We start from the raw sequence: 24,223 nt of genomic DNA on the forward strand, positions 1-24,223 counted from the left end.
TGTGATGTGCTTGTGTACGTGTACTCGTCATCTACGTGTGATGAATTACCGGTGACCGACGACCACTGCGGCCACTCACCTCGCAGCCAGCGCAGCAGGAAGGCATCTGTGTCGGTCGGCCTCTTCACGTCAGCCACCGCATCGCGAAACTGCGCATGACGAAAGGCGACTATCACGTCTATAAACTTTGCACAACCTTCTCATAGACTCTCCCTCCTATAGATATTTACTTTTGTCTATTCATAGTCTATAGACTTTCTATAGACAAAAGCCTGCTAAAATGTATGCGCATAAATCTCCATATTGCCTGTAGACTGACTGTAGGATTTTTATTGGCTATGAATTACTGTCTTACAGTCTTTTGTCTAGAGACTTTATAGGCAAATGTCTATGGACAGTGTATAGACTGTGTAAAGAAATTCTTGTAAGGTTTGAGAGTATTGAGAGTATAATAAAATAAGTAAAATAGCTTGTAGTGCACTCTCACGTTGTGCGAAATTCGTTAACAGTCTTTACCATGCATTCACGGCATTATTTAGCCGGCTGTTTTGATGTATAGTTGGTCATAAGCCCCAGGCCACCGGGTATGGTTATGAGCGTTGTAGTGAGGCATTAGCAACACCCTTCAAGCACAAAATCTGTGGAGGACAAGAAGTTTAATCCTCACCTGACGGTGATGATTTGGTATAGGCTCATGGCCAACCTTTAACACACCGTGTGATATACCGTGACACGTGTGTTGCTGATACTTTAGGCTGTTATTAGCTCCACCACACTCAACCTATAGTCATTCAGTGTATGTTTAATCTGCCTTTAGTGCTCCTTCGTTGCACCACCATAGACCATGCACATCCAAGATGGCATCCTCCAGAGAATGTTCAATATTCCCGCACAAGAATTTTGAAAATTGGAAAATTGTGAGATACTGTAATGGAAATATTGAATGTAATGATCAATTATTCTGGTATGCAGCAAAATCTTTCTTTAGCGTGATTCCATCGATCGCATCGAGCATTTAAGACTACCATAGAAAATCGATGAGGAACGTTCTTGACGATAACAAACAAGTCAATAGAAAAAAAAATGCCAGACAGCCGTCACGTGATCCGCGGATTTATTTATTTTCTATAGTGAAATCTTAGATTTTGTGAAAAAATTGCGTTCATAAATGGTTTCCCTATCAAAAATCCTTTTGTCCAGAATTTTTAGGTATGCGTGCTCCTCGCGCCATCTGCGCACGAATTTCCATGCACAAAATCCGATGCACCAGAACTGCGCGCACAGATAAATGCGTTGATGCAGCAGTTAAAGGTATACCCGCATTGATGCCTACACCCAAGACTGCGGGTGAGCCGGCGACGGCAGAACTTAAGCATGTTCGGCAAAAAAAAAAAAATGCTCAGCGTTGTGCTCTTGCGTCGCTTTACCGTCGCACCCTAGCGCATCTCCGTCCGCCTGTAGTATAATAGAACAGGTCACACAATCCAACTACTGCTAACTAGCGCGATTATTACATTTCCATGCCACGCTCACAAAGAACCTGTTCCCGGTCGGCCATTAATATTCTGTTGCGTTACGAAAAAGCGTGGAGAATGTGATTTTACATTCTCCTATCCATATCATTATGTTGGTTTTGCAACACGATGAGCAACCAAGTATAGTCGTATACGTAGAAATATGTGGTAACGTTTCTCTTCCGTTTCATGCTTTCTTTCTTCTTCCTTTCATTTTTCGCTTTATTCTTCCTTTCCTTCCTTCTCTCTTTATAAGCACAGCGTGTGTAGCCTTAAGTCCATATCGCGTACAGCTGATTTAGTATTACCCACAGCTTTTTCTATGCGCACCTCCTTCATAGAATAGCGAAAAGGCACACTACTGTGCTTTCCATTCCCTTTTCTCTCAGCTTCGGCCGCAGTTAAGCCAGGCCGCACTCTGCTACCTTGTGCAGCCAAGTGTTGACCGTGCACAAATCAGGAGACAGACACACACTCAAGGACACATCATCGAGAAGGCCGCATACGCGACTTCCTCATGGCGGTCGCACGCGTCTCTTTTTATCCCTGTCAAGACGCGTCGTCAACTTGAAGAACTCTACGGCCCAGGCACTTAGGTGCTACGGCAGGTGCTACGGCAGGTGCTATTGCATAGGCAATGAGCAACATTTCGCATTCCGTGGTGCTCAAAATAAGAAGAAAACAGTAAAATTCGGTTATGAATAACAAAAGCTGAATAATTAGGTCTGTTATTTCATGTTGATGCAAATAAAATACCGCAGTCAATGTCGCTGAGGCTCTCTAAGTGCGAGGGCGTTCAGTAAATTCTGACTTCTGCACCATACGTTTTTGTGTTAAGTTTCTATTTTTCTGTTATAAACTCATACATTCAAGTGAAACACAGTGAAGTTCTGTTTCCCAGAAGAGAATGTGTTATTATTTTTTTTTCATCTTAATCACCCGGAGAAAGGATGCAATTGAGACACCGGCCAACAGCTCTGCTTTTATAGTTTAACAAGAAAATAGAAAACAAGCGCTGCTTACTGTCTTCCCGCGTTGTTAAACCACGAATCAGTGCGAAATTTCCCGAATCCCAGTCGTACACTTTGTATCGCCGTTGTGTCTTCGATGCAGTAGCCACTGCAGAAAAACTACGAGCACATTAATAACTAATGTTTGAACGGAACAGCTTTAAATTTTGTCACGTAGTAAGAAAACTTAGAACACAAAAAGTAAGGCATGCAGAACTGCCCGCACCAGACTCAAATTTGTAGCAAAATTCAGCTGAACACGTGAATAAGACAAAAATTACATCGACCCACACAGCTGTAATACGGCGCGCGACAAATACCCGCAAAACGTCCAGCAGCAAGTGCTCGCAGAAGACGCATTACGGAAGGGCGTATTTGCGAATGCACGCATTGTTTGAAATCCTATCTTTAGCGCTTTAATTTACTGCGCGCAAAAATGTGCCCCAGTACAACAGTGCGGAAGATGGAAAGGAAATAAGAGAACGCTGTGACGTTGTTTTAAGACGCACCTGTTCGAGGGCCGGTTGCTGCCGCTCGCTCAAGTCGCCGATGTATCCGCTCATAGTTCCCGCTGTTTACGAAGGGACCGCTCCAATGATTTCCGTGTGCCGGGCGCCTCGCTGTAAACCAGGCGCGATGAGGTCTGTTCGCCGACGCGACTTTTGAGAGATAGTACGGCTAGCAGCTATCGGGTCGGTGAGGAGAGAGAGACATACATACACTCCCCGTTTTATTATTTTTTTTCTATTTCTGGCATCCGCTTTTCGCGCCGAGGTCGCCGCAGCCAACCGCCGCCTCGTTCGCCTTGCGCAACGGCTTTTTGAACCCGCGCTGTTGTAGAAGCGGCGCTGCACAGAGCGCAAGGGAACGGTTCTCGCTCGGCTAATCTTTTTCTACGCCCTCCGCATGCTGTCAGCCTTTGCAATGGCCTCGCTCAGGCCACATTCGCTTTCCCCTCCTGACAACCCTTTACGTAACTCGCCTCTCCTCGAGCAACAAAAACAACAGCAGCAAACAACAACTAAAAGAAATTAAGAGACGACCATGAAAGGTGCTGCGAGTTGCAGCTGAAACTCACTTACACCTGTTCGTTCTCCCTGGGAGCAGTAACGGGAGACTCTGGGAAAGGACGCTCGCGGGTAGCCGTGCGATCGGCTCCGAAGCCACGGCGGAACTGAGCGTATTATGTCGAGTGCTCACGTGACGGTAGATCAGGGAATTGCGTGACCTGTGAGATATGTGAGATAAGGTCAAAGGTCAACCTACTCCTGCACTGCACGTAGGCGGGCGCTAAACGATGTGAAGCCTACTAATGTTGATTATAAAGCTAGTGCTCAAAAAGAAAAAAAATGGGAAGAAGTTAAACTCCAACGTTGTCTATATCCAGACGTGCATTCTGCGAGTCTGACGACGACGCTTTCTTGGGCCTTGCCAACAACAGTAATTCAGCGTGCGAGATCAACGCCAAGACTTCAGTTTGATAACCCGTGTATAGGCAAGTGTTTGTACCCGCTAGCGGTTTAGAGACCCGGGTTATTTGCAGTGGACGTGTAGGAAAACGTCCACCCGGTGAAAAAAGAAACTTCGAGGCAATATGGTCTTATTAAGCGTCATGTCTTGTATCTCTGTCTTAGACAGTCGCTAAACCGAATCGTCTTAGAGTATTCGTGCGGTTGTTTGGGCCTTTCGAACATCGAGTCATTTTATCGATTCGGGTTTCGGTTTAACCGGCAAGTGAAAAACTCTGATCACCTTCGAATGATTCCAGAGAGTGCTCAAAAGCATATCTTCGTTTAGAAATAAAAATATGGAAAAAAGGTTTAAGGACGAAGACTTCATTCTTTTGGTAAAATCTGAGTTAATGGCTTCAAAAGCTTTCGAGGCGAAAGAGGCTTTAGGGCAGACAGCGAATCCTCCTTCCTTATCGGCTAACAAAAAGCATAGTGAATGTTTATTGAGATATATATGAGACTGTGCAGCTAACAGGAATGTTGAAATTTGAACGCTCATGTCGTTTCGCAGCGTCCATGCCTTTGGATACACATTTCTCCTGCTCAGTTTCCGCGGCAATGCGCGAAGCACGACGACCTATTGCTACCAGTTACGGAAGTGTTTTCTTCGGCGGAACAGCGAATTTATGTCACAATTGTTGTACACGGCACACATCATGCGGAAGGAAAACCATGCGTGCGGAGTTGGTGGATCTTCTCAACGCCCTTTTCTTGTTCTTGCTGTTTTAAGAGTGATCTGCCACCAACTCGCCCAGGTTTTCTACATTGGCTCCTGGTCCACTCTGGACCAATTTGCTGAGCCGAAGGAACCGGGTTCGAACCCGACCGCGAACCCGCCGCGGTGGCTCAGTGGTTAGAGCGCTCGGCTACTGATCCGGAGTTCCCGGGTTCGAACCCAACCGCGGCGGCTGCGTTTTCATGGAGGCAAAACGCTAAGGCGCCCGTGTGCTGTGCAATGTCAGTGCACGTTAAAGATCTTCAGCTAGTCGAAATTATTCCGGAGCCCTCCACTACGGCACCTCTTTCTTCCTTTCTTCTTCCACTTCCTCCTTTATCCCTTCCCTTACGGCGCGGTTCAGGTGTCCAACGATATATGACAGGTACTGCGTCATTTCCTTTCCCCAAAAACCAATTATTATTAACCCGACCGCGACGGCCGCGTTTCTATGGAGGCGAAACGCAAAAGACACCCATGTGCTGTGCGTTGTCAGCGCACGTTAAAGATCTCGAAATTACCCCGGAGACCACCACTACGGTGTATCTTTCTCTCTCTTCTTTCCCTGCATTCTTCGGCCCTTCCCACACGGCGTGATTGTGGCCTCCACTGAGAAATGAGACAGCTAATGCGCCTTTCTTCTCCTTAAAAAAAATAAAAACAAACAATTTTGACCCCTTCCTCCTTTTTCTGTGGACGCTAACGGGTTCATATTTCCCTTATACACAGTCCCCTGAAGATCTTTTCATTGTTTTCGCAGTTACATGACGTTAAAATTAGGTCGCCGGAGCCGCCCGATTGCAGCTCTGCTTCTGAAGTCCAAAATGTGGTTTTCTCTGCCCAATATTTTCAAATACAAGACGTACTCTTTAGTTCCAATTTTTTTTTGCGTTATTACTTGATAATTCCTTTCTTCACAGTATGATCAATGACCTAGACAGGCAAAGCAGAACGGTGGGTCTAAAAGTTAGTATAATAATAATAATAATAATTGGTTTTTGGTGGAAAGGAAATGGCGCAGTATCTGTCTCATATATCGTTGGACACCTGAACCGCGGCGTAAGGGAAGGGATAAAGGAGGGAGTGAAAGAAGAAAGAGAGAAATAGGTGCCGTAGTGGAGGGCTCCGGAATAATTTCGACCACCTGGGGATCTTAAACGTGCACTGACATCGCACAGCACACGGGCGCCTTAGCGTTTTTCCTCCATAAAAACGCAGCCGCCGCGGTCAGGTTCGAACCCGGGAACTCCGCATCAGTAGTCGAGCGCCCTAACCACTGAGCCACCGCGGCGGATAAAAGTTAGTATGCAGGAAGCTAAAATAGAGTTCAAGGTGTCTCGGAAAACAACAGCAATTTACGGTAGGTAGTGAAGTATTGGAAGTGGTCAGGAAGTGCATCTACTAAGGGCAGGCAGAGTAGAGTGAAATAATTCGGAGAATAAGAATGGGGTGGAACGCATTTTCCAGGTACTTTCAGGTCATAAGTGTCTCTTTACCAATATCCCTCAAGACAAAAGGTATGTAACAGCTGCATATCACCGGTACTCACCTATAGGGCAAAAAGCTATGGATAGGAAAATGATAGGTGCAACCACAAGAGACGAGAAGAGAGCAGAGTGGTTCAGGGAAAAATCGCGAGTTAACGACGTCCTAGTCGAAGTCAAGTAGCAGACATGGTTTTGCGCAGGGCATGTAATGCGAGGGCACGATAACAGATGGTCGCTAAGGGTGGATTTGAGTCCAGGAGAAGGCAAGCGTAGCAGGGGGTGGCAGAAAAACTGGCGTGCCGATGAGATTAGGAAGTTCGGAGTGTTAAGATGATCGCAGCTGGCACAGGACAGGGTTAATTAAAAAGATATGAAATGTGCCTTTGTCCTGTGGTGAGTTAGTTAGGTTGACAACGATCATGATTGATATTTAATCTCTTCTTAATCCAAATACGAATGAAAAAGAAAAGGAGTCCATGCTGTTGCTTTTGAAGATCTGCTTCGCATCCCAACGCTTTGTTTATAGAACAGGTTTCTATAATAATTGGTTTTTGGGGGAAAGGAAATGGCGCAGTATCTGTCTCATATATCGTTGGACACCTGAACCGCGCCGTAAGGGAAGGGATAAATGAGGGAGTGAAAGAAGAAAGGAAGAAGAGGTGCCGTAGTGGAGGGCTCCGGAATAATTTCGACCACCTGGGGATCTTTAACATGCACTGACATCGCACAGCACACGGGCGCCTTAGGTTTCTAGTTCTTTGTTTTCGAACATCAAGTCTGGACTTCTTCAGACTAAGGTTAATGCCAGGAATTAGACGCACTAATACTAAAATATAGGGGGACTAAAAAAAATATGAAAAAAAAGGTGTCCCGGTGGTGCCACTAAGTTTAACAGGCTTAATACAATATGGCGTATAGCAAATAATAAGATGGATTTTGCGTAGCAGAAAATAAAATAAAAATAAAAAATAAAAACTATTTGTACTGTTAGATTCGAAGCGATTGGCACGGCTGTTAAGGAGAGTTATTGTATCATGAAGGTAAACAATAGTTTTTTTTTTTGCTGAGATGGCATATCTGACGAAAATTAGGAGATATAATAAGCATGGTGAGAAGCCAGGGGCTTCAGTATGTTCACTCCTGGTGCGCAGATGAGGAAGAGTTTCAAGGACATGGAGGGAAAATGATAGTTTAGAATCTTGGGTCTTGCTTCCGTCTCTTGCGGCATTGGGATATATGAATTTACTCTTAAAGAGGAGGGCCTGTCTCGGTGGCTCAGGGGCTATGACGTTCGGCAGCTGATCACGAGGTCACAGGTCCAATCCCGGCCGCATTTCGAAGAAGGCAAAAACGCCCGTGTGCTGTGTTATGACAGTGCGTATAAAAAAATATTACGCGGTGGAAATTAATCCAGAGCCTTCCACTACGGCGTCTCTCATTGCTTCAGTTGAAGCCTTGGGGCCGTTAACCTCCACCACCCCCACGTACCGTACCATACTCAAACAGGAGTCAGATAGGCGAGCTATTAATATCATGCCTCTTCCAGCGTCAAGCCATGCGCTTGCTATTGACACTTTAAAGTGCCCAGGAAAGCTAAATATAACTCTCCTTTGTTTTCTTTTAGGTGGAAATCCATCCTATTGGAGGTGCAAGTCTTGCTATCTTAATTAAAACTGGATAGCTGATTGCTTTGTGAGCAGATAAAGTTGTTCAATAATCATTATTGACTATTTGGCGCATCGGGGTATAAATTACGTTAAATATTCGGGCAGCATCTAAACCCAGGAATACCTCACGAACAACAGCGTTGACTTCACTGCTGCTTGTTCCGAAGTGCTCAAGGTCCCAGGTGCTGTTATCAATGTGTTAGCATTAGAACGCGTAAGTCCGGAGGGTCGAACACACGGTCCGCGGGCCGCATGCGGCCCGCCGACCCTCCAAGTTTCGTCTTTTATTCTGAAAGCTCGTGCTATCTTCAAGAGTCAGCTTCACCATCAGACTTGTTTTCCAACTAAAATCGACCAAAAAGTTACGTCCGCAGACGGACCTCATTCACCGCGTAAAGAAAAAAAGGTTGGGGCTCTATAATCTGCGTTACCTTCAGATGGGCGTCAGCTGCCTTCAAGAGCGCACAAGGAGTAAGGCGCCCTACAGTCCTATCTCTTTCTCTCTCTCTTTCACCCCTCCACACCCCTAAACTGAACGAAGAACCCACTCTCCACAGCACGGGGATAGAGGGACAAAGGCCCGCCTCCTTCCCTTTCCTGCGTAACCTTCGCTGCAGAGCCACTGGAAGTTGTTTCGGAGTGGGCTATTTCCACTCCCCAGTAGAAATCTCTGGTGTAGAAACTTAAAAGCAGTAACTTCTTAGCTTTCCCTTTATTCCTGACTCTGAGTCACTAATTTTAGTCAAAAGTATTCAGGTGGTAATAAAAGGCACGAATTATGCACTTCCCAGTAGTCACGGCACAAGTAATCTGCAAATTGACCCATTGCCCATCTCCCGCGCCGCTCCAGCATCAGTGCTCTTTTGTTTGTTTGGTGAAATCACATACCGAAGACCAGGCGGGCAACTACAGACAACTAGTCAAAGATACGATGACGCTGAGGGCACACCTAGCATCCCTATGTGAGTAGGCCGGAAGAGCTGCAAAGTTTCTTGATCTTGCGAGTCACTAACCTTCGTCTGGTGCGAGGTCGACGTCTCCCAATCAAAAGTCCTACACTCTAAACAGAAAGGAGCAAAAAAGATGTAAGCTGTCCTCTAGCGCCCTCCCTTTTCTAAAAGCGACTGTATTCTTCATCAACTAATACTACTATCAAACTAATATTGGCGCTTTGAGCTATGTGGCAGTAGTGACAGAGTGGTGTGCGATGTATGCGTTGGCGTAGACAACATTGTGGCACAAAACAAGGCACTAGAGCAATACGAGTTGCCGTTGACAGCACTGCTGCAGACGCGCGGCACTGGAGCATAGGCCGCCGGCGTACATTGGGTGAATTGGCATTGACGATGAAAAAGTTGAAGACGCACATAACTGGCTCCCTGGGTCAATGGACACCTGATTCGCACTTTCAGGTACGTGGCGATGGTGTCCACCGCAAAAAACTCTGCTTTCGACATTATTTCGTACTTAGTAATGCTAAACTTCCAGCCATTTTTTTTTTGTCGCGACACTCACAGGTGACACAATCCTTCAACTTTTAATAATGGGCAACAACAATCTGAGTTCGATGTTAACGTGATGTACTCGCACCCTTACAGCGCTGATATCATGACGCGCTGTACTTAACTTCTCATGCAAGAGCCATGGGACTGTTTGATGCGCAATGTCTGGCCAATCACGACAGCTTGCGTGTTCGACGCCTCCCAATCAGAAGTCCGACACACTAAACAGAAAGGAGCAAAAAGGAGTAAGTTTTTCTCTAGTGCACTCCCTTGAGTGTGCTATAGGACAGCTTACGCTCTTTTTACTCCCATATGGGCGCATATTCATGTTTAGATTGCACACAAGCAGTATTTCGTGACTGCCACTTCAGGACAGTCCCCAACCATTGGCACCATATATGCCGGAGCATGCGGGAGTTTAACAGCATGTACTTTATTAGTTAAGCCCGTTAATAAATGCTGCCTTCAGGCTCCAGCCTTGTGCAGGAATTCTAGTGTGTGTGAACGTTGACTACGTAGGCCAGTGTCTTGCCATTCAACCAGCTGTAGGTGTTGTCAAACTCCAGGACATCTGCGCCAGGTAAAAATATGAGTCACAAAGGTTGCTGTTTACGTAGAACCTAAACGGGGCCTTGCTATGCTCTGCCAAGATCAATACATTTATTTTGATTCTCCGGAAAGCTCTGTCATGAGAGTACGAGCTTTACGCCCTGGCATCTCTGTTCACCCTCTGACTAGTGGGCAAGGGAATTTTCAAAATGTCCGACATCTACTACTGGCCACTTGACCAGAACAAAGGATTCGCTTAACTACGGAGGTCACTTAAAAGCGAAGGAAAAAAGCGCAAGAAAATTGTTCTTTTCTCTAACGTGGAAAGTGGGATGCTGTAAATGCTTCCGATAAGTCATTTATTTTGCATAAAGTTGGCCAGGCACTTTTTTGTGTTTACTTCAGACGGCCATTAAACAGTGCTTAAAAACTGTTTAAAGACTGCGAGTGAATAATTTCAATACAATGCTGAATAAAGGAAGGCATGAAGCTGGCAACCCTGAACGTCACGCGTGTCGCTATTTAGAAAAAAAAAAACAGACTGCATGGCGAGCTCAGACATGCTTAAAGAATAAAAGGCCCAACAAAGGACAGCGCAGTGTATGCTTCTGGGGTCTCCAGCTTGTTTTTATTTTATTTTTCGCGATTCGCCCATGTTCCGATTTCAAAAACACTGATCATCTGCGCGCACCCTACCAACTGCGTCTGGGTATCGACTGTATGTACATGTTCTTGAGCGTGACATGAACATTAGAACACCTGAAGAACGTAAAGGAACACTCAGATCATAACTTTTTTGCAGACTCGTGAGAAGTACATACGGTCCATTGTTAAAGGGAACATGCGACCGCGTGGCATCCGCTATTCGCGAATAGCTGCCCCGATAAACGTCGAGGATCGGCGGCCCAAAGCGCATGCGCAGTAAGCACGGCCGGCTGCTCTTTCTGCGCATGCGCCCGGTGCCGTCCGTTCTTGCCGGTTGTCAGCGGTAGCGCTTCGCGAAGAGCAGAGGCCACGCGATCGCATAACCAATGGTCCGTACTGTACATGAAAAAATTTAGGCTCTTCTTCAACTCCCACTGCTGCTGTAATATCCTACCGACGCATGACAAGCTCGATGAAAGGGCATTGTTGTAACTTAACTTATCCGTCTTTCCGAAATTTCCCGCCAGCATGCTTAGCCATTCCTCGATATGCTGTAGCATCTGATGAGCTCGCCTTGAGCGTGATAGCCAGGCAGTTTCGCAAGATGAAGTCGGTCCACTTCATAATCTTGTTCTAATGTCGTAATAACGACGTCTGTTTGCCCGAAGGTGGAACGCCTCCCCATGCCCACTCTGCACATCATTCAGCTGCGGCGAGGCTGGCATAGGAACGCAAAGCTGCTCGATACATTGTTGTCGGGGCCGTTAGTCAAAGAAAACACTTCCGAACGACAGCCTTTACCGACTACAATCATATTTGGTAGCGTTCTTATTACGCTACAGGGAATATTATGCACCTCATGCTAGGACGACAAAGCAAAAGCAGGCAAAATAAGTGGCCCGTCAGTGTTGAGTCCGTTCCTTTCAACGAGCTTGCCCGAGCCGAGTCTGAGGCAAAAGGAAGTCGTGTACCAAAAACCAACTCGATCAGCAGCAAGTTTTCTAATAGCCTCGTCGTTAAATCTTCGCGTTACAATGAAAGCCAGCGCCGTACACTTTTCCGGAGTTCTCCGATATGTATGCGTCCTTAAATTTGTGCATAGGTGAAGATGGACACAACAGTGCATCGCACACAACGTCTCGTACATGTGCCTGGTGCATCGCAGCGCCACGTTCCCTCTTGCGGCACGTGGCTGCAGGCCTCGAGGCGTTGCAGCGGCAGCAAAGACTCCCCGGTTTGGAAGCGCAGTCCGAAGGCAAGGTCTCCGGAGGCGGTCTGGAACCGCCAGCTGAGCTGCACGCCCGCTTTCGTGACGGTCACCGGCAACTCCCATCGATCCCGGCGACCGATGGTCTGCTGCTGGGCGCCGACCTCGGCGAACACGGAGCACGACCACCGATCGATGCCTTCCTCGAAGCGGCCGCCGTAGTTGACCTGCGCCGCGTCCGATGACAGGGAAACCACAGAATTCTCGCACAGACAAGCACCGAATGTGGTGCAAGTGAAATGTTTGCTAACGTTTCGCATCGTAAAGAAGCATATCGTTATAAGGAGACTCGCAAAGCAGGGAAGGTTTGGCAAGGTTGAATCCCCTCTCCCGCACTGTAATCATTCCTGCAATGCTCAGCACAATTACTCGTGAGCGAAGTAAAAAATGCCTCTACGATTACGTGTTCTCATTAGCTCGTTTTACCAGCAACACTGATTGTGCTTTTGGGATTTGCGGTTTCGCTATTCCCGATGAACGTTAAGAGACTGGAAGTTGGCAGAGTGGGTGAGGGAACAAACGCGGGTTAATGACACCCTAGTCCAGACCAAGAGGAAGCAATGGGCTTGGGCAGGGCATGTAATGCGAAGGCGAGATAACCGCTGGTCCTTAAGGGTAACGGAGTGGATTCCAAGAGAAGGCAAGCGTAGCAGGGGGCGACCGAAAGTTAGGTGGGCGGATGAGGTTAAGAAGCTCGCGGGTATACGATGGCCCCAGCTGGCAAAGGACAGGGTTAATTGGAGACACATGGAAGAGGCCTTTGCCCTGCAGTTGGCTTAGCCAGGCTGAAGATGATGATGATCAACAGTTGGTGGCAGCGCCCTCGGTCGGCTCCTCGCTGCAGGTGACGTCACCGGTCATGTGACCACCACGCGATGGTCACGTGATGTGTTATGCCAAAGTGCCGCTCACGCCACAAGTGCGCCACCAACAGCTTCGTTGTAAAATCTGGAGTTTATGAGACGCGGCGTCTGTATCTTGACTTGCATGTGCTGGTGTTCTGCCTCAGTGCACTAAGAACTACCATGACATCATACCAGCTATACCAACTGTCTGCCCTAGCGCCACCGAAGACAAAGGCCGAACAGGGAAGGCCAGTACTCGCCCTGGTGAATTTGTTTCTCCCGGTCTCTCCTCCGTGTTTCTATGCGCAAAGTTCTCACTTCTTATCTGGTATGCGCGTTCTGTCTGGCGATTGCTCTGGTCGTGCCAGCATATGTACCAACCACGTGTCTGCACTGTGGGTCGTTGCCGGGTCCCACCATGTCTCCGCCCCAGTGAGCCGGAAGGTAGGCTGCGTCCACGATTCCCAACAAATGCTCCTTCCATGCGTCGGCTGCGAGGAAGGCAATCATGTGCAATGCTATGAATAGCTCGCCATGTATGAAGAGCAGGTCGTGTCATTAAAGTTCGTCAATCATTCACTGGTTTTTCCTATTTCATACTTCGTTATTGCGCTGCTCTGGGCTGTTCGTGCGCGTGTTTTCGTACCTACCGTTGCGCACCCAGAGTAGCGCAATAACCAAGTCAAGCATGAAAAACCAACTATAGGTACATTAGCAGCTTTAATATTTGATCTCATAAGTTGCTTAATTTTACTCAAAAAGTGCGTTTACCAGTGCACATCAAATCCCAGCATGCATAAGCATAGGGGAAAGCGCAGGCTGCTCACTGCATAAAAACGATTAATTCTTTGATTCGGGACTTTTGTCGGGGCTAGTTGGTGCATTGCTAATTGACGGTAAACACAGCGCGAAAAAAAAAAACGCGTACAAGGAGCACACGCGACAGGACAGGTGCTGTACTTTTTTGGGGGGTATTGTACACACTAACCGCTTTTTTTTCTTTTGCTTTTGTCGTGTGGCCTATATTTGAGCCAAAAAAGAAAAAAAAAACAGCGCCCGTCCTGTCGTGTGCGTTCCCTCTCGTTCACGTTTCTTTTTTTTTGCGTTCCGTTTTCCGTGCATTAATTCGTGTTGTATTAACCCCAGGATTGCGTCAGCTATGAGTGTTTGTGCCGGCTAAGTCATCAATCGAAGCGCTCAAGATAGAGCACAAGATGCTTTCAGCAGCCGCTGGTTAATTTCCGCAGCGTTCAATCGCGGTACTCCAATGGGCCACAAACATCCCCCGGGAATGCAGACAGGCGCCGGAAGTGTGTGCCACACCAGACGGGCGACTTTCTCCACCATTTACGCTTCCGAGACGCCACTGCGGGTCTGGTCAGTGCCTCGCAAAATGCGCTCAGCGCCAAGAGGATGCTTAGAAGATTTCGCGACACTGACGACATCCTGCCTCACTTTCGTGATATGCAGAGCCTTTGCATCGTTCATGGGAGTCCCACGAGTGCTTCTCCCAGCGAAACCACTGGATTCTTTGCGTTCTAGTTTAGTAAAGAAGTGACATTTGGCGTCAGTTTTGCTTTATACTGCGGTTTTAATAGGTATTTACAGAATTAGGCCAAAATGATCAGGAAGTCAACATCGCCTTCGTTGGCACCAAACAAAAAACATATTTCAGCAAGATCCGCCGCGGTGGCTCAGTGGTTAGGGCGCTCGGCTACGGATCCGGAGTTCCCGGGTTCGAACCCGACCACGGCGGCTGCGTTTTTATGGAGGAAAAACGCTAAGGAACCCGTGTGCTGTGCGATGTCAGTGCACGTTAAAGATCCCCAGCTGGTCGAAACTATTCCGGAGCCCTCCACTACGGCACCTCTTTCTTCCTTTCTTAGTTCACTCCCTCCTTTATCCCTTCCATTACGGCGCGGTTCAGGTGTCCAACGATATATGAGACAGATACTGCGCCATTTCATTTCCTCCAAAAGCAATTATTATTATTATTATTATTATTATTATTATTATTATTATTATTATTATTATTATTATTATTATTATTATTATTATTATTATTATTATTATTATTATTATTATTATTATTATTATTATTATTATTATTATTATTATTATTATTATTATTATTTCGACAAGAACTGCGTTGACAGCGCCATCTCTCCTCGGCGGCAGAAGGGCAAAAGCAGACAGCGTGAAACTAACAGTGTTCCTCCGCTCCCGAGCGAGAGATTGCGGTGCTAATAGAAGTGCCGAGAGGAGGAGGAGAAAAAAAACTTTCATGCAATAATATATTGAAGACGAGAGCCGTGAGTGGAGTCAGCCCAAGACACCGGAAGATTCTGCTGCCATCTCCGGCCGTTGGATCAGCTGCCGGTGGAGTCAGATCTGGGCAGCTTTCTCTCCCAGTGCTCGATAGTATAGATGTGGGATAGTTGTGATAGTCTTTTTGCGTCTATAAGCTCATAGGGTGTGGCAAAATCTGTACAGGGTCCTCCACAGTGGGACAGTTTTGTGTGCGTAGTGGTGGGAAGATTTCGTGTAGTCTTATGGGATGAGAGGAAAGTTTGGTTTAGGTTTATGGGGGTTTGACGTCCCAAAGCGACTCAGGCTATGAGGGACGCCGTAGTGGAGGGCTCCGGAAATTTCGACCACCTGGGGTTCTTTAACGTGCACTGACATCGCACAGCACACGGGCCTCTATAATTTCGCCTCCATAGAAATTCGACCACCATGCCGAGATCGAGCCCGCGTCTTTTGGGTCAGCAGCCGAATGCCATAAACACTGAGCCACCGCGGTGACTGGATGAGCGGAAAGTGTTAATCTTCAGTTTGAGTGTTTTTTCCTCTTCCTTCGTGAGCGATTTGTGCCCCGGCGGATAGGTTTTCCGGGGGAGTCTGTAGTGCTGTGTAACGTCTCTGAAAGTGACCAGCTGTTGGTTGATGAAGTGCTGTTCCTCCTGTGTATCCTGGCCCGCTAATTCAAGGACACTAGTATGAACAAAGAGCTTTCCGCGGAGTGTAGAGTGGAGTGAGCTGGTGTCCAAACGGATAATTGCTGGAGGAGTTGAAAGGCTGTTTTAGAAATTCGATCATTTATGTAGGTTCTGCCATCCGATTGTGAGCCTGTGATAATGGCAGTGACCGCGTTTCGCGCGAAGGCGAGCGTGATGGCTGCCTCTTCGATTTGCAGCGTGCTACTGTCTTTGAGCGTGAGGCTATAGGGGGAGTCTGGGCGGAGTTTTCATCAAAAAATGTCCGCCAGACGTCGTCGAAAACGATGTGGACTACCGATTTGTTCCGGCTGAATAAGGCAAGTACCCAGCCAAAAAACAAAAAGGAGTAAGTACAAATCAGTGAAGAAGAAAATAAGCAACCATTAAGTTGGCGTTTATCCTCCTTTAAATATAGAGCAGGCTTTCCTGAACTCAAGGCTATAATGATGCAGAAATGCAATGTCGTGATGCAATGTCGTGACATTTCGCGCGATATTGTTCGACGTGTTGCGAAACGAAGCGTTTCGCGTGCACATTAGGCGAATATGCGCTACTCTGCCTCATTGCGCCTGATGCCTTGAGACATTATCAACGTTTGGCACGCAGAGGCCCAATTTTGGGACAAGACCACCTGCGATGCAGCATCAGCTCAATAAAGGGTGATTGTGTTTGCTGCAATTTGTTTTTAATATTATGTACTTTCCAGTAGTGTCATGCGTTTCCGGTGAGGTCGGTCAGGCTGATGTAAGGAGTAGGGATGGTAGCGCTGGCACAATATTTTTGTAGACATTTTCTGCACGCCGCGAGGCAAGCACACAGAAAAACTCACACACACCGACGCGGACACAACAAGCACGAGCAAGCGCAGACAAGAGCACGTGCTAGGGAGGCTACGAATGCGCGTGCTCGAACGCAACAGAGATATCCCAACGAAAGGCAATCTGCACCTTCCGAAAGGATAAAAAGCTGCAACATTTTCAAAGAGTCGCTCTTTGGTAATCTCGTGATGTGCGCTCATAACCGGAAAAAATTTCTCTCTCGTATGCTGCCTTTTATAAAGACTTTTTCACGACCGTCGGGAAAATCGGTTTTCTGGGCTGTGGTGAGAACGTGGGGAGCTCAATCCTTAACTCTTTCTTCAGTAAAACGAGCTCTTGGTCGAGTTGGATGCAGCGTCCGTGCGTGTCTCTCGGTGTCTAGTTCTTCTTTAATAATAATAATAATAATAATAATAATAATAATAATAATAATAATAATAATAATAATAGGTATTTGGGGGAAAGGAAATGGCGCAGTATCTGTCTCATGTCGTTGGACACCTGAACCGCACTGTAAGGTAAGGGATAAATGAGGGAGTGAAAGAGGAAAGGAAGAAAGAAGTGCCGTAGTGGAGGGCTCCGGAATAATTTAGACCAGCTGGGGATCTTGAACGTGCGCTGACATCGCACAGCACACGAGCGCCTTTGCGTTTTGCCTCCATCGAAACGCATCCGCCGCGGTCGGGTTCGAACCCGGGAACTCCGTATCAGTAGCCGAGCGCCCTAACCACTGAGCCACCGCGGCGGTAGTTCTTCTTTTGTGCATGTTTTTTGCTTTGCTACTATGCCTAAGACTTGACTCTTTCCTCTACAACGAGCACAGTCCAGTGCCCAATGTGGGGGCGCCCATCGATTCTCTTTGAAAAGGTCTATAAATCATTGCTTTCCTCCTTGCATTTCCCTGCGCACAAAATTTGCGCGTTTTGTCAACGCTGTTGTTTGTTAGTGCCACACTGGTTGTAAGCTAACTATTACATGAGTTAAGGGACCTTTCGTATAAGTTTCGAAGTCTTATATGCCAGGTGACAGTGTGGTTATCTGTTGCTGCAGCAGCCGGTGTCATCGCTTGGGCGGACACGGTTACTGCGACGCACGTCTAACCTTCCTATCGTCTCCTTGGCATCTATTTCTATCAACTCCTTTCTGCGTGCATGTGGCGGTGATAGCAGCCTCGTTGGAACTAGTCGACGGGCCCGTGCACCTTCCTCTCTTTATTCCTTTTATATCAGCAGCAGTACCATCGGCCCACTTTTTCGAGCTGATGCGCAGGCATCAGTACGCCGAGAGCGCAGGGTGTACCCCAGGAATCCATGTCTGCATTAGTAATAAACTGTCTCATAAACTTCACCTCTGCGCAAAATTTGAGCCCAAACAAGAGTGTACTTTCTTCCGGGACAAACAATCTGGGGTACCGTCGGAATACTCACCTTTGCCGAAGACTCGCACTTTGTCCACTGTCCTCTGCGTCAAGAATGGCCGCACGATTTTCCACAGGATGGGAAAAAAAATGGGGGCTGCGCCAACAGGACAAAAACATTCCCAAGAATATGGAGTCCTTGGTGTTTTAAGGGCAATTAAGTTGACGGACAACGGACCGGTTTTTAAAACCTGCGGATTAGGCACCACATCGAACCCCACATCCGGTCCGTGAGGTCCCCGCCTGGACCACCATCATGTTGATGAATTTTGATTTATGATGGCTAGTAGCAGGCGAAAGGCCGTGCTCATGTCTGATTTTCTTAACGCCGAACCCGACCGCGGCGGCTGCGTTTTTATGGAGGAAAAACGCTAAGGCGCCCGTGTGCTGTGCGATGTCAGTGCACGTTAAAGATCCCCAGGTGGTCGAAATTATTCCGGAGCCCTCCACTACGGCATCTCTCTCTTCCTTTCTTCTTTCACTCCCTCCTTTACCCTTCCCTTACGGCGCGGTTCAGGTGTCCAACGATATGAGACAGATACTGCGCCATTTCCTTTCCCCCCAAAACCAATTATTATTATTCACCTGCTCCGACCTTTTCCTTTTTTCGAGGGCAGCAAGGGGGTCGAGCATGCACGCGACCTTTCGGCGTGCTAGGCTCACCAGCATGTGCAGGCAGGGACTTCACGGAACGGAAACAAAATATCACGTTACGCCTAATAACCTGCGAAATCCAGTCCGTGCTCTGTCATCTGACTCTACTTTTAAAGGGTATTCACACGACGAACCATTACCCCGCGTACCAGGCGTCACGCGGCGACTTGCGCCTGGCCCACAATGTTGGTGAGCATAGCATGGTGAACCTCTGGGTGCATGCCTAACCTACCTGTCGTGCCTCCAAAGGTGAAGTTCGGACGAGTGAAGATAAGCAGGTTCGATATGCACGCGGAATTTCTCTGCACGTTGTCGAGGGGGGACCTCACGGTGCGCAAGTAGGACGTCACGTGACGCCTGGTCTGCGGGCCAATGGTCCACACTGAGGCTCCACGTTGCAGCATGAAAAGCTTTCTCGCCTTCGTTGCGACAATTTCTCGCGCCATCAAACGATAAAGCGTCGAAACCCACGCGCCCACTGGTCGAAACGTGAACCAAAAATGGTGGGGTATGGTGAGGAAATTGTGCTAGAAAAGCTTGCTACCCTGTATGCACATGGCCTCGCGACCTCGAGAGTACCGGAATCTTGAAAGCGTGCTAGCGTCATTTGATCTATAAAAAAGGGGATGTCAACGAATGGAAAACCTGCAGGCTGATCAGCGTACTGTGGGTTGTTCGCAAGGTATTTACAACATTAATCGCTAATCGAATGACATCAATCGCAGTAAGCTAAATTTCAATAACTAAAGCCCCGTTCTCCTTCGCTTTATTTGCTGGGCTATGCATAGTCGTTTTCATGAAAATGCGTTTTGTTTAGAGTGGTGATCTAGTTTACGCTCTCCTTGCACACACGTTCTCTTTGTCTGGGCTCAAAATTTTTCGTTCACGCTATTGTTTTAACACTGAACTCGTTTTCTTTTGTGATGCTGTTCTAGTTCCTAGGCATAGTCTAGTCTGTGTCACTGCAGCACTGTTGCTATACGCCCAGAGCTTCTCAGGAAAGCTGTTTCCCATTCTTTCTTTTCTTTTTCTTTATATGTTCTTTTTATCCAAGGGGACGCAGCCTGCGAAACTCGGTGTAATTCTGCAGAAAGGCCGCCGTACTGAAATACAGGCTGTGCTATGGGTAATGGCTTTATACACAACACTGCCGCTGCCACCTCTGGGATCGAGACACCTTGTCAAATTTTGTCCATACGCATTTTCTATACTTAATAATAATAATAATAATAATAATAATAATAATAATAATAATAATAATAATAATAATAATAATAATAATAATAATAATACTTTATTCGACCATCATGCGGTACATGATGACAGGGAGCCCGGAGTAAAAGCTACCCATTGACAGCTTGACAGAGCCGTGGACCCGCTACATTTTGGCAACAGCAATGCGCAGGTGGAAATGAAAACTTATTACAATGGAAGAAAAGGCAACACAAGCAATCACGAAATAGCACTTCAATGTGAAAAACTGCACGATAACAAGAAATAAAAGAACACCAACAAAACATTAGCACAGCCAACCATGGACACTTTTTTCCATATTACAAAGATGTGAGTAAACATGGACAACCAATAGCACTATCACAAAATACGTGTTCAAGAAGAAAAAAAACATGAAGAAAGCAAGAAAAGTTGTGTGAGAGAGGGATGGTTCCGCTAAACGTTCGTGTGAGATATCCCGCAAATTATGTTCTGTTCTAGAAGTTCGTTCAATATTTCTCGCTAAAACATTTCGTCCCTCCGTATTGGCAAAGAAACTCACCGTTGATGGCGATGCACTGTTCCAGGCATTCCGGGAAGTGGTCCTCCATCATTTGCAGCATGTCCGTGATCGACTTCATGGCTGCTCTGCCAAGCAAAACAAGTCTGTACATAATTCGCGTGCAGTGACGATAACTACAAACTTATTCTGATCGGGTTCCTTTGCAGAAGAACGGAAGTCAGCGACCATAAACAGACTGACAACTGCTAGACAAAAATGACGGGAGCAAACATTATTGAGCAGGAAAGTAAATTTGAAGGCTCATTGAAATTGCTTCCTCATAACAGAGAAAGAGCGAGAGATAAAACGTATTTTAGGAACAACAAGGTGCTATATGACGCGACACTTCACTGACGCTTTCTAGTATGTGCAAAGAAGCTGAGGGGGGGGTCGAGGAACTTCAGACATAAACTCCTGAGGGCTCTTCGCGTCAGGCTTTAGACTTTTTTTTTCTGGCACGTCGCTTAACCTTGACAGCCGCATAGAGGACTGGCTTGTCCACCACATCTCGTTTCTCTGCGATAACCGACATGGCCTGGCGTTTTCTTCATTTAATTTATTTACTGCGCTTATCCTTGTTCTGTACTTAGTGCCGCTTTGTCTATTTTTTTCTTCCATATGTTTTCCTATATGCGATGTTAGTCATCTTTACCTTGAGACAGGCGGGGTTTGTTTTCAAGGTAGTCGTCAGTCTGTCCATTCTCTGTCCCGCGCGCGGTGTGTGCGTTCGTGCGTGCGTGCGCGCGCAAATATATCGTGTATTTCGATTTTCTACGCACCGTCTGCAAGCCAAGTTCGGGAGTCCTTCGTTTGAGAAAGCAAAAAAAGACTGCTTCAAGTGCGCGTTTACACGTTAAGTGATTTTGTAGCTGGAAGCTGAATTCAAGCTTCTTTCCAGCGCCAATTTTCCACGATCCCACTACTGCTAGCCTATTCCGAAGATAAAAAAAGTAGAACGCGCTCAACATCCGGAGTTCCCGGGTTCGAACCTGACCGCGGCGGCCGCGTTTCGGTAGAGGCCACCCAGGTGGTCGAAATTATTCCGGAGCCCTCCACTACGGTACCTCTTTGCTCCTCTCTTCTTTCACTCCCTCCTTTATCCCTTCCCTTACGGCGCGGTTCAGGTATCCGCCGATATGCGAGACAGATACTGCGCCATTTCCTTTCCCCAAAAACCAATTTTCATTTTCATTTCATTGCACAGACACACAAACCCACAGTGCAGCTGCCTTTCGTGTAGCTCCCGAGGCGACAAAATGGCGCACGCGTCAAGGAAGCCTTATGGTGAAGGCTTTCCGACCAAGTCAAGCACGAACAGCTTACCCTGCCAGGAGTAGACGTGACGGAGGCTGAAGTTCTCAAAGTCAATCACGAGGTACTGTGTCTCCAGTTCTTGGCCCGCCTATTTGTAATAAAAAGTATACATAAAAATGAAAGAAGAAACGAAATGAAATGGTTTTCCGCTCTTCATTCGTTCGGCATTGCATACACGGCAGAAGCGCTCTGACAGAGCAGGCGTCTCCCCGCCTTGCTACACACCTCTCCCAAACGTCCACGCAGGCGCAGGAATAAGTTACAATGTACATTTGCTGCGATACGCAATCTTAATGAAGTAACCTGTGGCGATCTACAAATTAGCAACGACGAAGTTTAGCCGAGGAGAGGTGGCGACATAACAAAAGCTACTGCGTGAACGGCTGTGTTTCCCGTTCTGTTATCGCCCATCGCCTGTGGATGCGCTGAGCTTCAATTACAGAGCTGAGTCATTTAATCATGCCAGTTACCAAACTCCAGTTCAAGATATGTGCATTTGATACGTGACATGTGTGGAGTTCTTAAATGAGTTGGCTCATTTAAGTCACCCCTTTTATTTTAGGCTAGACTGCAGAGAAGTCTCACAATGTAACTGGCACTTGTAATTTTCGCTGCTCACCATTTAGAAAGCGGCTGCAAAGGATGCATTCTCCTTTCTGCTGTAAACTTCAGTGTTTTTCTGACATTCGTTCTGACTGATATTAATTTAGCAGCACGCTGGGCGTCATGCTGCATAGCCTGTCATCATGCTTGTCTACAGTTAGTGCGGCGATTCCCTGGCGCTTCGGTGCACTGTGATGCGCTGAATTTACATGAGCATGCGTGAAGCATAAAGTGGTTTGCCCCTCAACTTTCAGGGTTGTCAAAGAGTGCGAACGTCGCTACGTACTCATCTGATTTATTTGCGCGCTCACCAATTAAGGACGGCAAAACATTCATCCTGTCTTGCACTCGTCATGTGATCGGTAATCGGCGTAAATTCATCCTTTTAAACTACAAATTGTTTAGATTGTCCAATACTGATCAATATTTTATAACAACGATTTCCGTAATGAGTTAATTATCTCGCTCCTTTGTTTTTATTTTCGATACCTTTTCCTCTATAAACTGCTGGGAGCTTGTATTATATATTCTATCATTTTGTCCTTTGTGCTAGTTCATATCTCTTCTATAACAAGTTCCGAGTTTATATAACCATACCCCCTCCTCCTCTACGAAATGCCTGAAAAATCACTTAGGCTACAGAAGAAATAAATGTTCTGTTCGTGTAGGGAAATTAGGATCTGTGGTTATATAGTCATAAAAAACTAGCAGTACAAGTTTTCTTGCGGTTTATTTTTGACAATCAGTGTGTCAAAACGCGTCAATTTTTTTTCCCTAGAGGGCAGTATTTTTGGTTATATATATACGGTTGGAAGCGATGAAGCGCTCCCAGATTCCTTTATGTTAGTCACTGAAAAAGTAATTGTATAGTGTTAAGAACCTACCAGACATGCTGAATGCGTTTCAATGACTTCACCATGAAACAGACACCGGGTCACTGCAGCCTATACACATGTATACTCTGATCACACAGGAAGAACGGAGGGTCAACAACCTTGCAGTTTGCTCGTATACTCTGTACACCGGAAGCCCATCTTTTGAAATACTCCAGCCCGAATGTTATCAATGCGCGTCATATAATTGAACTCCCAAAACACTTGAAGGCAGTAACCAATCGAATACTTTCGTTCCAAGCTCAGTAAATGTGATGCGAGAATGCTTTCTCACTTGGTAGTAATTTAATTGCACACTGTTTTATAAGCGGTTTAAAATTGTTCTATACGCGGGAGCATCCTCCCACTGATTGCAACAAATGATATCGCACAAGCAGAATTTCTTGAAATCGCCGGCACGTTTTTTTTTTTTCACGGTTCTCTTGCACCCACCTGTCTAACGGAGAACCGCTTGAGCCCTTCCATGTATTCGAGCTGGTAGATGCAATGGCGCTGCACCACGGCAGGAGTCAGCGCCGCCAGGAACGCTGCGGCACATCCACAACCATTGCAAAGGGAAGACGTCTTTGTGTGCTATCGTTACGGTTTATGGGCGTTTAACGTCCCAAAGCTATTCAGGCTATGAGGGGCGCCGTAGTTAAGAACTCCGGAAATTTCAACCACCTGGGGTTCGTTAACGTGCACTGACATCGCACAGTACACGGCCCTCTAGAATTTTGCCTCCATTGAAATTCCACTGCCACGGCCGGGATCGAGCCCGCGTCTTTCAAGTCAGCAGTTGGGCGCCATAACCACTTAGCCACCGCGGCGACATGTGTGTGCTATCGTTAATAAAACTGTGCGCTATAATAACCGGCACCTACGGGGTCTGTCCCGAAATTATAGTACAATGTGATAAGAAAAAGCACAATCACAATCGAAGAAATACTGTCTGAGAGCAGATTTAGCGCTCACTTCGCGCTCTAGTGGGAAGTGTAAAAAGTGAATTAAATTTGTTAATTCAAGGTATCTGGGGCCGTAGGTAAAAAATTTAGAAGAA

At 46.7% G+C, this 24,223-nt stretch overlaps 2 protein-coding genes across 4 annotated transcripts in view; both read right to left on the reverse strand.

Moving 5' to 3' along the window:
* LOC144099000 (SEC14-like protein 2) overlaps window positions 1–3,682 on the reverse strand; it is a 31,074-nt gene extending 27,392 nt beyond the window's left edge. Inside the window, exons 1-2 of one of the 3 annotated variants that reach the window (XM_077631992.1) lie at window positions 3,603–3,682; window positions 80–149 (exon numbers count right to left, since the gene is read on the reverse strand). Coding sequence is in view for 2 of the 3 variants with exons in the window: in XM_077631991.1 (XP_077488117.1) it covers window positions 80–149; window positions 3,034–3,087 (124 nt within the window). In the remaining variant the exon portion in view is untranslated. Of the gene's footprint in view, window positions 1–79; window positions 150–3,033; window positions 3,199–3,602 lie in introns of those variants that run through there. The other 2 variants (XM_077631991.1, XM_077631990.1) reach the window with 2 other exon arrangements.
* Window positions 3,683–9,814: 6,132 nt separating this feature from the next.
* Window positions 9,815–24,223, reverse strand: part of LOC144099006 (SEC14-like protein 2) — a 32,230-nt gene continuing 17,821 nt past the window's right edge. The window contains exons 6-12 of the mRNA XM_077631997.1: window positions 23,617–23,711; window positions 21,698–21,776; window positions 20,375–20,455; window positions 17,957–18,043; window positions 13,094–13,203; window positions 11,746–12,034; window positions 9,815–9,977 (exon numbers count right to left, since the gene is read on the reverse strand). Of these exons, the coding sequence (XP_077488123.1) occupies window positions 9,898–9,977; window positions 11,746–12,034; window positions 13,094–13,203; window positions 17,957–18,043; window positions 20,375–20,455; window positions 21,698–21,776; window positions 23,617–23,711 (821 nt within the window). The 3' untranslated portion in view covers window positions 9,815–9,897. The remainder of the gene's footprint in view (window positions 9,978–11,745; window positions 12,035–13,093; window positions 13,204–17,956; window positions 18,044–20,374; window positions 20,456–21,697; window positions 21,777–23,616; window positions 23,712–24,223) is intronic.

Source organism: Amblyomma americanum, chromosome 7 (assembly GCF_052857255.1).
Source record: "Amblyomma americanum isolate KBUSLIRL-KWMA chromosome 7, ASM5285725v1, whole genome shotgun sequence".
Taxonomy (NCBI): domain Eukaryota; kingdom Metazoa; phylum Arthropoda; class Arachnida; order Ixodida; family Ixodidae; genus Amblyomma; species Amblyomma americanum.